General features: G+C 36.7%; 1 protein-coding gene and 1 long non-coding RNA gene across 2 annotated transcripts in view; one reads left to right on the forward strand and one right to left on the reverse strand.

Moving 5' to 3' along the window:
- Positions 1-15,378, forward strand: part of LOC309641247 — a 214,818-nt gene that overhangs the window by 35,652 nt on the left and 163,788 nt on the right. The window lies entirely within an intron of this gene.
- Positions 1-15,378, reverse strand: part of SLCO1B3 (solute carrier organic anion transporter family member 1B3) — an 83,033-nt gene that overhangs the window by 28,391 nt on the left and 39,264 nt on the right. Inside the window, exons 3-4 of the mRNA XM_082422504.1 lie at positions 11,177-11,318; positions 7,990-8,122 (exon numbers count right to left, since the gene is read on the reverse strand). Of these exons, the coding sequence (XP_082278630.1) occupies positions 7,990-8,122; positions 11,177-11,318 (275 nt within the window). The remainder of the gene's footprint in view (positions 1-7,989; positions 8,123-11,176; positions 11,319-15,378) is intronic.

Genomic DNA, 15,378 nt, shown 5'->3' on the forward strand with positions numbered 1-15,378 from the left:
CCCGCCACTGCCAGGGTCCCGTGATCCAGGGACAACTTCCCCGGGAGAACACATGGTGCCTCAGGCTGTTGCAACATTACGTCAGCCTCTGCTGCTGCAGGCTTGCCCTACATTCCGTACCCCTCCTCCCCCAGCCTGAGTAGCCAGAGCCCCCGAATCAGCTGCGCCTTTAACCCCCTCCTATCTGGGCGGGGAACAAATGCCCTCAGGCAACCTACACACAGAGGCGGGGCCAAATCCAAAGCTGAACCCCAGGAGCTGTGCGAACAAAGAAGAGAAAGGGAAATCTCTCCCAGCAGCCTCAGGAGCAGCAGATTAAATCTCCACAATCAACTTGATGTACCTGCATCTGTGGAATACTGGAATAGACAATGAATCATCCCAAAATTGAGGTGGTGGACTTTGGGATCAACTGTAGACTTGGGGTTGCTTTCTGCATCTAATTTGTTCCTGGTTTTATGTTTATCTTAGTTTAGTATTTAGAGTTTATTATCATTGGTAGATTTGTTTATTGATCTGGTTGCTCTCTTCCTCCTTTTTTTTTTATATACAGATATATATATATTTTTCCTTTTTCTCTTTTTGTGAGTGTGTATGGTGTATGCTTTGTATGATTTTGTCTGTATAGCTTTGCTTTTACCATTTGTCCTGAGTTCTGTCTGTCTTTATTTTGTGTGTGTTTTTTTTTACTATAGTTTTTAGCGCTTGCTATATAACTGGTGGATTTGTTTTTTGGTTTGGTTGCTCTCTTCTTTCTCTTTCTTTTTTTTTTTCTCATTTTTAAATTACTTTTAAATTTTTAATTTTTAATAATTATTTTTTATTTTAATAAGTTTATTTTAATTTCTTTCTTTCTTTCTTTCTTTCATTTGTTCTTTCTTTTGTTCATTCTTTCTTGCTTGCTCTCTTTTCTTCTGGGCTGTGTGGCTGACAGGGTTTGGTGCTCCAGCCGGGTGTCAGGCCTGTGCTTCTGAGGTGGGAGAGCCAAGTTCAGGAAATTTGTCCACAGAGACCTCCTGGCTGCACATAATATCAAATGGCAAAGGCTCTCTCAGAGATCTCCAACTCAACGCTAAGACCCAGCTCCACTCAATGACGAGCAAGCTACAGTGTTGGACACCTTATGCCAAACAACTAGCAAGACAGGAACAAAACACCACCCATTAGCAGAGAGGCTGCCTAAAATCATAATAAGTTCACAGACACCCCAGAACACACCACCAGACGTGGACCTGCCCATCAGAAAAACAAGATCCAGCCTCACCACCAGAACACAGGCACTAGTCCCCTTCATCAGGAAGCATACACAACCCACTGAACCAACCTTAGCCACTGGGGACAGACACCAAAAACAACGGGAACTATGAACCTGCAGCCTGTGAAAAGGAGACCCCAAACACAGTAAGTTAAGAAAAATGAGAAGACAGAAAAACACACAGCAGATGAAGAAGCAAGGCAAAACCCCACCAGACCTAACCAATGAAGAGGAAATAGGCAGTCTACCTGAAAAAGAATTCATAATAATGATAGTAAAGATGATCCAAAATCTTGGAAGTAGAATAGAGAAAATACAAGAAACGTTTAACAAGGACCTAGAAGAACTAAAGAGTAAACAAAGAGAGATGAACAACACAATAAATGGAATTAAAAATTCTCTAGAAGGGATCAATAGCAGAATAGCTGAGGCAGAAGAATGGATAAGTGACCTGGAAGATAAAAAAGTGGAAATAACAACTGCAGAGCAGAATAAAGAAAAAAGAATGAAAAAAATTGAGGACAGTCTTAGAGACATCTGGGACAACATTAAATGCACCAGCATTTGAATAATTGGGGTCCCGGAAGAAGAAGAGAAAAAGAAAGTGACACAGAAAATATTTGAAGAGATTATAGTTGAAAACTTCCTTAATATGGGAAAGGAAATACTCAATCAAGTCCAGGAAGTGCAGGGTTCCATACAGGATAAATCCAAGGAGAAACATGCCAAGACACATATTAATCAAACTATCAAAAATTAAATACAAAGAAAAAATATTAAAAGAAGTGAGGGAAAAACAACAAATAACATACAAGGGAATCCCCATAAGGTTAACAGCCGATCTTTCAGCAGAAACTCTGCAAGCCAGAAGGGAGTGGCAAGACATTTTTAAACTGATGAAAGAGAAAAACCTACAACCAAGATTACTCTACCCAGCAAGGATTTCATTCAGATTTGATGGAGAAATTAAAACATTTACAGAGAAGCAAAAGCTAAGAGAATTCAGCACCACCAAACCAGCTTACAACAAATTCTAAAGGAATTTCTCTAAGTAGGAAACACAAGAGAATGAAAAGACCTACAATAACAAACCCAAAACAATTAAGAAAATGGTAATAGGAACATACATATCGATAATTACTTTAAATGTAAATGGATTAAATGCTCCAACCAAAAGACATAGACTGGCTGAATGGATACAAAAACAAGACCCGTATATATGCTGTCTACAAGAGACCCACTTCAGACCTAGGGACACATACAGACTGAAGGTGAGGGGATGGAAAGAGATATTCCATGCAAATGGAAATCAAAAGAAAGCTGGAGTAGCAATTCTCATATCAGACAAAATAGACTTTAAAATAAAGACTATTACAAGAGACAAATAACGACACTACATAATGATCAAGAGATCAATCCAAGAAGAAGATGTAACGATTGTAAATATTTATGTACCCAGCATAGGAGCACCTCAATACATAAGGCAAATACTAACAGTCATAAAAGGGGAAATCGACAGTAACACAATCATAGTAGGGGACTTTAACACCCCACTTTCACCAATGGACAGATCATCCAGAATGAAAATAAGTAAGGAAACATAAGCTTTAAATGATACATTAAACAAGATAGACTTAATTGATATTTATAAGACATTCCATCCAAAAACAATAGAATACACTTTCTTCTCAAGTGCTCATGGAACATTCTCCAGGATAGATCATATCTTGGGTCACAAATCAAGCCTTGGTAAATTTAAGAAAATTGAAATACTATCAAGTATCTTTTCCAACCACAACGCTATGAGACTAGATATCAATTACAGGAAAAAATCTGTACAAAATACAAACACATGGAGGCTAAACAATACACTACTAAATAACCAAGAGATCCCTGAAGAAATCAAAGGGGAAATCAAAAAATACCTAGAAACAAATGACAATGAAAACACGACAACCCAAAACCTATGGGATGCAGAAAAGCAGTTCTAAGAGGGAAGTTTATAGCAATACAATCCTACCTTAAGAAACAAGAAACATCTCAAATAAACAACCTAACCCTACACCTAAAGCAATTAGAGAAAGAAGAACAAAAAAACCCCAAAGATAGCAGAAGGAAAGAAATCATAAAGATCAGATCAGAAATAAATGAAAAAGAAATGAAGGAAACGATAGCAAAGATCAATAAAACTAAAAGCTTGTTCTTTGAGAAGATAAACAAAATTGATAAACCATTAGCCAGACTCATCAAGTAAAAAAGGGAGAAGACTCAAATCAATAGAATTAGAAATGAAAAAGGAGAAGTAACAACTGACACTGCAGAAATACAAAGGATCATGAAAGATTACTACAAGCAACTACATGCCAATAAAACGGACAACCTGGAAGAAATGGACAAATTCTTAGAAAAGCAGAACCTTCCGAGACTGAACCAGGAAGAAATAGAAAATATAAACAGACCAATCACAAACACTGAAATTGAAACTGTGATTAAAAATCTTCCAACAAACAAAAGCCCAGGTGCAGATGGCTTCACATGCGAATTCTATCAAATATTTAGCAAAGAGCTAACACCTATCCTTCTCAAACTCTTCCAAAATATAGCAGAGAGAGGAATACTCCCAAACTCATTCTACGAGGCCACCATCACCATGACACCAAAACCAGACAAAGATGTCACAAAGAAAGAAATCTACAGGCCAATATCACTGATGAACATAGATGCAAAAATACTAACAAACAGAATTCAATAACACATTAAAAGGATCATACACCATGATCAAGTGGGGTTTATTCCAGGAATGCAAGGACTCTTCAATATATGCAAATCAATCAATGTGATACACCATATTAACAAATTGAAGGAGAAAAACCATATGATCAACTCAATAGATGTAGGAAAAGCTTTCGACAAAATTCAACACCCATTTATGATAAAAACCCTCCAGAAAGTTGGCATAGAGGGAACTTACCTCAGCATAATAAAGGCCATATATGACAAACCCACAGCCAACATCGTTCTCAATGGTGAAAAACTGAAACCATTTCCACTAAGATCAGGAACAAGACAAGGTTGTCCACCCTCACCACTATTATTCAGCATAATTTTGGAAGTTTTAGCCATGGCAATCAGAGAAGAAAAACAAATAAAAGGAATCCAAATCAGAAAAGAAGAAGTAAAGCTGTCACTGTTTGCAGATGCATGATGCTATACATAGAGAATCCTAAAGATGCTACCAGAAAACTACTAGAGCTAATCAATGAATATGGTAAAGTAGCAGGATACCAAATTAATGCACAGAAATCTCTTGCATTCCTATACACTAATGATGAAAAATCAGAAAGAGAAATTAAGGAAACACTCCCGTTTACCATTGCAACAAAAAGAATAAAATACCTAGCAATAAACCTACCTAAGGAGACAAAAGATGTGCATGCAGAAAACTATAAGACACTGATGAAAGAAATTAAAGATGATACAGATGGAGAGATATACCTTGTTGTTGGATTGGAAGAATCAACATTGTGAAAATGACTATACTACACAAAGCAATCTACAGATACAATGCAATCCCTATCAAACTACCAATGGCATTTTTCACAGAACTAGAACAAAAAATTTCACAATTTGTATGGAAACACAAAAGACCCTGAATAGCCAAAGCAATCTTGAGAAAGAAAAACGGAGCTGGAGGAATCAGGCTCCCATATTTCAGACTATACTACAAACTACAGTAATCAAGACAGTATGGTACTGGCACAAAATCAGAAATATAGATCAAAGGAACAGGATAGAAAGCCCAGAGATAAACCCTGAGTTGTCGTAAAGGAAAAAGGGATTATCAGCTTGGCTTGCAGGTTGGTAAAGGTGTGGATTAGAGAAGACTTCACAGTGAGGATTCCATATGAGATGTGTCTTGAAGATGGATATGGGTTTAATAGACAGACAAAGAAGGAAAATCATTCAAAGCTGTAGAAACACTATGAACAAAGCTATGACATATTATGGCACATTTGGCAAACTGTAGGCCTAGAGTGTGGTCCTCAGTCATGGGAAGCAGTGTAAATGAAGCTAGGAAGGTAGTCAAGGACCAAATCAGTGAGTGACCTGTATATGCAAATGAGCTTAGATATGCAAATGAGCCTAGATAGTAATTCATAGGCAAAAGGCTTTCAATACTTTGACTGTTACTAACAATGAGAAATACATTTTGCATCACAATCACAATACATGGATATCCACACACACACTCACAAATTTATGTACAACCAAAACAAAAGTTTCACAGAAGAATATTTATCCCTGCTCTCATTGTGTTTTCTTCTATTCTATTCTATTCTATCCTATCCTATCCTATTAAAAAATTGTTGGTCTTAATAATCATAATTGATTTATTGGTCCATGAGTGGTTCAGGATCTGAAGTTTGAAAAATCCTGCTCTAGGATACGGGACTTCCCTGGTGGTCCAGTGGGTAAGAGTCCGAGCTCCCAGTGCAGACGGCCCGGGTTTGATCCCTGGTTGGGGAACTAGATCCTGCATGCTGCAGCTAAGAAGTCCACATGCCACAAGTAAGACCCGGTGCAGCCAAAATAAATAAATAAATACTAAAAAATAAAGAAAAATACTGCTCTAGGATATTGGGAGTTTTAAGTGGGAGTAAAATAATTAGATTCTTATTTTTTAAATCAATACTGTATATAGAATATGAGTTAGAATGAAGTTGAGTTGGGAGGCAAAAAGTCCAGGCCAGAGATGATAGAATCCTCTATCAGGTTAAGGGCAACAACTATGACAGATAGCAGGCAGAATAAGCAAGATTTGGTGAGCACTGGTCATGTGTATTGAAGTAAAAAATAAGTCTAGGATGAGACTCTTGACTTTAGTTTGAGTTCCTCTGTGGCTAAATGAATCATTGCTGAAAGAGTGAATGTGAAAAATCTGAGCTGGTTTTGGCATAGGGACGAATTCTGTTCTGAATATATGGATGCAAAATGTTTGTAGGATGTTAGGTTGGAGATACCCACGAGGTGGTTGGTTATATAGATCTTGAGTATAAGATAAATTCACTGTGTACAGTGATAGTTACATTTAATGCATGTACTCCACACAAATCATGTAGAATGAAAAGTGAAGAAGATTGAAGAGGGAGCTTAGGCAATACTGACCTTATGGTGTCAGTAGCAGAAGGAAAAGATGGGCATGATGGAGAAGCCAAAAGGAGAAAATAAATCAAGAGAGAGTAAGATGATGAAAATAAGAAGGAACAGCACCAGGAAGAAGAAAGAACTTATGAGGGTCAAATAGAGTAATTAATATAGTAACCAAAAGGCATGGCTGTTGGCATTGATAATGAGTAAGTAATTGATATCTTTAGCAGTAACTGCTCATTGGCTCTCAATATCCATTCTTCTCTCCTTCTATGGTAACAGAACCTGGGATCTTTAGCTGGGAAGGGGACGCCTGAAGTAAAGTCTATTTTTCCCAATGACTTTCTATCTGAATGTGAGGTGTAACAAAGTTCTGGCTAATGTGAAGTCGGTAGAAGTGTTAATGCTTCTGAAAATATTTCTTAAGTCTCAGCCTGTGTGCATTCTGTTTCTTCTTATTCTTCTTCCCTTCTATCCTGTTGCAAGGAACAACATTGCCACAATTTAGACCGTGAAGTCAAGGCCAGTCAAAGCTGGGTTGGCTACATTTTTTTGTGTAAAAAATAAGCTCTTATCTTATTTAAGCCATCACTATTTTTGGTTTTCTGTCATTAGTATCTGACTCTAATTAAAACTACACAGTGACTTAGAAAGAAGTCTCAGTGGAGATGGTAGTGGGAAAACCCATACTGCAGTGAGTTGAGTGGTGAAGTTGTAAGCAGCTTTTGGCAGGAAAGAGGTTTCTGCAGGAGGCCCCTTTGTCTTGTCACTTTAGCAAAACTACATTGTAACTAACATTTAAATCAGGGGCCCCATACTCTACTCATCACCAACCCAAGCACACCTTTCAAATCTTTTGATCACACAATACCTTGCCTAACCTGTTGGTTCTTTCTGTAGATCAAAGAAGTAGAAATGAAGAATGAGTAATGAACAGATGACCAGATCTCTTCCCTAGCTTTCCCTTCAGTAATCTCATGAACAAACTATGTGAACAAGATAACATCTAAAGAAACATCACAGGAAGTCAACAAGCCTGCACACAGTGGGGGATGGTGACAACTTTGACCCTCTATCTCAATGATTAACAGACATTACTTCCCTTTTCCCTTTAAAAACTTTTATAGCCAAACAGAATCATGGGAGTTGGTTGGGGGGACATGAGTGCACCTTCTCCCCAGATTGTTGGCATTCTGATTAGAAGCAACTTGCCTTTCTACCAACAATTGCCTCTCAGGTATTGATTTTCGAGTGGTGAGCAGCTGGACCTGAGTTTGGTAACAAAGACTTATTAAATATTATCAAAATCTTGTAGGCAAAGACATGAAATACATATCATATTAAAAAGTCACAAAAAGCTTATTTATTTTCTGTGAAACTACTCATTTATTGCTATTCATATTTTAATATGAATGAGAGTCATGGTAGATAAAATAATTTAATTATTACATAGAAAATATACTCCATTTCTACACACACTTAGTGGATATTCTTCTCAAAAGGGGACTGCTTATTTAAAAGGAAAAAAATGAAATTCTACCTTTAATTTACAAGGAAATGATCATTGATGGCATAGAGCCACTTACTATCCCATGAAGAAATGAGGTAAAGCAGTCAAAATACTTCCAATTCCCATAGTGAAGCAACCAATTCCGATTAGTTTTGGTCTGTGTAATTTGGCTCCAAAGTAACTCACAAATACAATCACAAGCAAATTTCCTAGAAAGAAAACAAAATTATTTTGATATAATTGATTATAGCAAACAGTGACTGAGTCCAATTTTGTGTTCAGTAGAATGGAAGGCCACAGAATGGATAAAAATAGAGCATAAGACATGGTACCATGCCTCAAAGATCGGGTAATTTTTTTTTTTTTTAAATAGACTCTGCCTTTTATTTATTTATTTATTCATTCATTCATTTATTATTTATTTATTTTGGCTGTGTTGGGTCTTTGTTGCTGTGCACGGGCTTTCTCTAGTTGCGGTGAGCTGGGGCTACTCTGTTGTGATGCGCAGGCCTCTCGTTGTGGTGGCTTCTCTTGTTGTGGAGCACGGGCTCTAGGCACGCGGGCTTCAGTAGTTGCAGCACACGAGCTCTGTAGTGTGGCACGTCGGATCAGTACTTGTGGCACGTGGGCTCAGTAGTTTTGGCTCATGGGCTTAGTTGCTCTGTGGCATGTGGGATCTTCCCAGACCAGGGATTGAACCCGTGTCTCCTGCATTGGCAGGTGGATTCTTAACCACTGCACCACCAGGGAAGTCCCTGGGTAATTTAATTAAGATGAAACTCACTTACCTTAAGCCACTCACTATAAAGTTGTATTGTGTTAATAATAAGCAGAATTGACTTTAGATAAGAACTAAAGTACTTGAATTACTTGGCGATATTAGTGAAGCAAAATTTTATGAAGAATTTGGAGTTGAGTGGGTTGTACTGGAATGGAGAAAAACGGACAAAAATACCTGAGGGAAGGTATTTATTCATGCATTTTTCATTCACTCCTAGAAATCTTTAAATTCTTATTAAGTACCTGTCATGGGGTTAGAAGCCAGAAATAGAGGAAAAGAATAAACAGTGCATGGTATCTGCTCTAAAAGAACTTACCTACCAGTGACAAAAATAGATAAACGGACAGAAGTATTCTTACACCACAGAAAGGGGAAGCTTAAATTAATTAGAGGTTTCAGGAAAGTTTCCTGGAGGATAGGTCACTTGAGATTTAATGTTAGCTATAAGTTATTTAGATCAAAAAGAGGAAGAAGAGCAATCTAAGTGGAGGGGGTCATGACCAATTCCAGTCCATCTGGAGCTACAAGTATAATAACGAACAGACAACAACCAAGAATTACTGAACATTTGATGGAAAAAAATAACATGAAATAAAAGCACCAAACTGAACCAGCAGATAAAGTAACCCATGAAGAAAACAGTTAAATGAGGAAACTAAGAAGAGAAGACATTTTGAAAAAATCCAGTTAGTATCTCTAGAGGTACAAAGGTATGTTGCATCCATAAAATAAGAACTGGCAGACTAAAAATAATAAGAGAATAATAAAGTATTGTTGCAAATTTAAAATACTATACAGAAATGTACATATTGGGACCTGATACAATAAGATGAAAGATGGCATCAGCAAAGACTGATGGAGTTTCAAGAAAAAAAAAAGGTCGAATTTTAGAAAGAAAAACTTAAAGTGAAAAAATAGCCAGAAAATTTAATATTCATATATGTTTCAGAAGAAAATAGAGGGGAAGGAACAAATTTAAATATAGAAAATAAATTTCCTGAGCTAAAGGAAGGCTTAAGGCATCAGATAAAAATTTCTACATTTCTACAGCATAAATAATGTAAAAGAGACTGTCCTAGGTATATGTTGGTAAAATTTCTGAAATTCAGGCATAAAGAAGAGGTACTATCAGTGCATGACAATGATACTGGTAATGATTTCTTATGTATAATATTGTGTTATAACACAGTAGATAAATGTTTTAAACGTTCTGAGAAAGAAAGATTCTGAAGTTTTAATTTCATACTCAAATTATCAGTTGACTATGATAGTAAAATAAATACATTTTCCAACATGCAAGAGCTCAGAAAGTATGTCTTATGTTCAATTATTTCTGGGAAAAAAAAAACTACTTGAAGATATACTCCAGAAAAACTAAAGATGAGACTTGAAGTCATAAGGTTCAAGAAATAGTGTTAAGAAGGAAACGAATAAAAAGTATAACCATGTCCAAATAATTGCTTTTAAATAGCTACAAAGTTTAACAAAGATAGTAAGAATCAATTCCTCAATATAAAGAGATATACAATGAATTAGAATTTAAAGCTAATCACAATCTAATACTAAAGTTCTAGATGGTTTCATTAAACCTAGAAGGTGGAAAAGTGAAGGATATATATGGTGTAATAGTCTCTGAATCATGAAAAGGCAGAATTCATGACAAAAAGATAGATGGGTCTTCCTTTATACAATTATTTTTTAAATATTCAATAAACAAGTATATTTTTTAGAAGGTTAAAAGATAAAGAGCAAACTTGTAAAAAATATGTGTAATCTATACAACAGACATAATTTTTGAATCCCTTCAAATCATTAAAAAGTGGGGGGAAAAGGAAAATGGGCGGAGGTAATCAGCGACCACTTCATAAAATAAGAAAAGAATGTTAAATAATTATATAAAACCTCACTATTATTAGAGAAATCCAAATTAAAATGAAGACAACAAAACAATATACTCAGTGTTCTAAAAAAAAAAAGACTTTTAAGCCCAAATTTTATACCCAGTTCAACAGTAGACCCTAACAAAGATTGCTTCAAAATTGTTCTCCTCTCCTCAAATCATCAGAATCATAATCCTCTCTCCAACTTTTTTTTGCACTAGGGCATCTTGAGAAAGAGAAGTTTTAGCCCTGCAAAATATTAGTTTGCAGGCAATGAGTTTGTGTAAATCAGGGTTTTTTAACCTCTATACTTTTGACATTCTGGACTAGGTAATTCTTTGTTTTGGAGGCTGTCTTGTGCATTGTGGGATGTTTCAAGGCATCCCTGGCCTCTACCACTAGATGCCGGTGGCATTCCCTAATCCTCAGTGATGACAACCAAAAATATCTCCAGATATTGCCAAATTGCCCCTGGGCAGGGGGTGGGGATGGGGGCAATTTACCCCTGGTTAAGGATCAGTGGTGTAGAGCATATGTGAACACTTTTTTTACCTCTGCAAATCTCGTTACTAAGTAATAATCAAAACAGAAACAAAAATTACCCATTTCAAAGCTTCCATCAATTAAGCCAACAGTAGAAGATGATATGTCAAATCTCCTTTCTATTTGAGTGATGGAACTTTTCATAATGATTGCACTTAGTGCCTTAGAAATAAAGCTGAGTGAGAGCGCTGCCAAGAACATCTAAGAAAAAGCAGAAGAAAAGGGAAAAATAATTAATCATAAGATCACATAATGTTTATATCTGCACAGAATTAAAATAGCTTTTCTTCTTTACTTAGTAATATTTTTATCGTAAAAAGCATACCCACCTTTCTTCTATTCCAGTTGGTACTTCTTAGTCCTTTTAACATGAACATCACTGTACCAATAAAGCACCATTTTCTTTCTTCCTTTCTTTTTAAAGCCAATTTAGTTAGTTATTCCGACCGTGCTGCACGGTATGTGGGATCTTAGTCCTCAACCAGGGATGGAACCTGCACCCTCTGCATTGGGAGCACGGAGCCTTAACCACTGGACTGCCAGGGAAGTTCCTCATTTTCGTAAGAAGCTAGATAATGATGTGAGATGGCCATGGTAACAAGCTATTCTTTAGTCCCAAATGAATAGCAAAGGAGAACTGTGAGGGGAGTAGCTAGACATTCTCAAAGGTAGTATTTCCAGGAAGTCAGCTGAAAAAATTTTCATTTATAAAACCTCGCTAATATTGGAGAAAACCAAATTAAAATGAAGACAACAAAACAATATAGTCAGTGTTCTAAAAAAAATAGAAGACTTTCAAGCCCACTGGTTATAGGTGTTTTATTTTCAATTTAATTTTAACAAAATTTATTTATTCATCTTTCTTACAGCCCACATTTATATCCATAAGTAAATTCCTTTTACATCCAGTATTAAACACACTGCTATATTTGAAATGGATGACCAACAGGGACCTACTGTATAGCACAGGGAACTCTGCTCAATGTTATGTAACAACCTAAATGGGAAAAGAATTTGAAAAAGAATAGATACATGTATACGCATAACTGAATCACTTTGCTGTACACCAGAAACTAACACAACATTGTTAATCACCAATACTCCAATATAAAATATTGATAAAAAGTTTAAAAATATATATCATCCTGTTATGAACTGCATATTAGTGTCTCCACCAAATTCATATGTTGACACTCTAATCCCCAAAGTCATGATATTTGGAGATGGGTCCTTTGGGTGTATAGGTTTCCCCCACTATCCAAAAGTAGAGCGTTCCTTTGAAATTTTCATAAGCCAAAATGGCGAAGAAGCAATTACCTTAGGACACACCTTGCTAACAAATGCACAAGATAAACTGAGATAAAGCAGAGATGCTCACAGACACAGTTCAAATCTATGGCAGCTTGATGCTGAGATCCTGAATGCAGTTCCCAGGGAAGGAGATTAGAGGTGCTGCCGTCATTGCTCGAGGTGCCCACCACCTCTTTAATGGCCCGCTGCAAAACAAAGGCTAAATGCTACTTTTGCTTTTCACCATTTTTTTGTAAAAGCAAAACTTCTCTTTGGAATTCTTTCAGTTAGCAAAAACAGGTACTAATGTAGGTCTTTAGTAAATGTGAATGATGTAAAGCGAACTTTTGGAAAGCAGGGTACACCTATAATTAGGCCATGAGGGTGGCGTCCTCGTGGTAGGATTATTGTCTCTCCCTCTGCCGCCGTGCGAACATAGCAAGAAGATAGCCATCTGAAAACAAGGAAGAGGGTTCTCGCCAGAACCCCCAACCATGCTGGTACCCTGATCTCAGATGTCCAGCCCCCAGAACTGTGAGAAATAAATTTCTATTTTTTAAACCACCTAGTCTGTGGTATTTTGTTATAGCAGCCCAAGCTGGTTAAGACAGGCCCGTCTCATTACCTCCTACTCTACAAAGTGTTAGGCACCATCATGTTTAGAATGGGTCATTGCATTAGTTTCCTAATAGACCTTTCTGCTTCCGCTCTTGGTCCCCTATGGTCTCTTCTCAACACATTAGGTAGGAAAGGTCTTTCAAAGTGAAAAGTAGATCATGACAGCATTCCCTGTTCTTCATCTCACTCATCTATCTAGTCTTCCCAAAGTCCTCCAAGGCACAAAATGGTCTTTCCTCTCCCCTGCTCCTTTTTACCTTTGAATCTCATCTTCTGTGACTCTAGTCCTAGGTCATTCCCCTACAGCAACCCTAGTCTTCTTGCTGTACCTCAAGCATTCCATGCTTATTATATTGTTCCTTTGTTTTTGCTTTTCTTTCTGCATGTAAAGCTTTTACCCAGAGTCACAGGATCATCATAAGATTTAGCAATCCCACTTCTGGGTATATATCCAAAGGACTTTAAAAAAGGATCTCAAAGAGATGTTTGCACATCCATGTTTATCACAGCATTATTCAAAATATCCAGGAGGTAGAAGCAATCCAAATGTCCATCAACAGATGAATGGATGAGGAAAATATGGTATATACATATAATGGAATATTATGTAGCTTTAAAAGGAAGGAAATCTTATCACATGCTACAACATGGCTGAGCCTCAAAAACATTATGCTTAGTGAAATAAACCAGTCACAAAGGGACAAATATTGTATGATTCCACCCATATGAAGTATTTAAAGGAGTCAAAATCATAGAAGCAGAAAATAAAAATTCAGTTCCCCAAAACTGGAAGAAGACAAGAGAGAGTATTAGTATTTAGTAAGTATAGAATTTCAGTGTTGCAGGATGAAAAAGTCTAGAGATCTGTTGTACGACAATATGAATATACCTAATACCACTGAACTGTACCTTTAAAAATTGGTTAAGATGGTAAATTTAACATTATATGTTTTACCACAATAAAAAATGCATTTTCCCATTGAAAAAAATGTGGGTGGTCTTTTGCTGAGAGAAGTAACATGTCCCACTGATATGTTCAAAGTGTTACTGGCTGAAGGATAATGGTACATTACTACATAATTTCATTTTTTTCTCATAACTTCACTGTGCTGTTGTCCGCTGATCTGTGAAGTTTTGTACAGATGTAGAACTTCTTGGTAAACCTTCCCTCCTCCATTCCTCTCCCCACCCTTTACTTATTTTAAAGTTCTGTTCTTTTATATAAATATATATATATAAATAAATCATATATATATAAACATATATATTATATGTGTGTGTGTGTGTGTGTGTGTGTGTGTACAGCCATGGGAGAATTTTTTAATTTATTGAGTTTGTTGCCTCCCTTCAAGAGTGGTGAATGAAAATTTCTGGTGATTCTTGCCTGTCTGCTTTGTTTTACATATGGAAGCTCCCGTTTCCTTGTCTCTGAATATTCAGTCTTTGTGAAGTCTATCTGGGATGGAGAGGCAGCAATCTTTAGCAGTAGGGTAGTTAATAGTTAATCTGCATATGTGCACCTCACTTCTTCATGGGAGTTGCCAGCCACTTGAGACACGGTTCTGCACCATATGCCCGGGAGGGCATCCGACCACGCTCACTACCTCCTGCCCAGGGTAGATGTCTCTGCAGTTTGCTGCTTGGACTAAGTGGGGGAGGGTAATTTGATGATCAAGGGAGATGTTAAACAAGGAAAGGAGCATGTTTTCTCTGACTGAGTGGAATACCCTATACAACTACCTGTCGGTGGTGCCTGGGACCTCTCTTGATCCCATTATCAGTGGCTTTTGCCTTTGAAACATGCTTGGAGCCATGTCCATTTTTTTTCAGGTTTCTTTTCCTGCACTTGTCTTGGGCTGTGATTTCTTTTTTTAGCCTAATTCTTTCTACTTCTTACTTTTTAGAAAACTCTCATAGTTTCTGATTTACAGAATGTATCTCTTCTTGTTTTCTAGCACATCTACAAGTTGCCTTTGATACCTTTTACATTATTTATTAAAATTGGAGGGGGGAGGAGATGGCTTCAACCTTATTATTCTGTCTGCCGTATTGAACTAGAAGTCAAGTTCTGCCTTTCCTTCTCTAATAAATAGAAAAAAAATGTTATCAGGTTCCCTATCAATCTCAGATGCCTGACACATAATGAGTAAGTATTCAATAAATGTTTTTTGGTTGTTGAATAAATTGGTATTCCCCAAATTTAGGTTATAAATCTGGTACAGAGCTTACATGTAGTGAAACCTCTCATTTCCTAGTTTCCTCGGCTTTTAGATGGAGATAATTACAGTAAAATTGTTATGAAGATTAATTAAAATAATATACATAAAATTTTTGGCACATAGTATTGAGAAAT

This window comes from Balaenoptera physalus (genome assembly GCF_965194825.1).
Source record: "Balaenoptera physalus genome assembly, chromosome: 13".
NCBI lineage: Eukaryota > Metazoa > Chordata > Mammalia > Artiodactyla > Balaenopteridae > Balaenoptera > Balaenoptera physalus.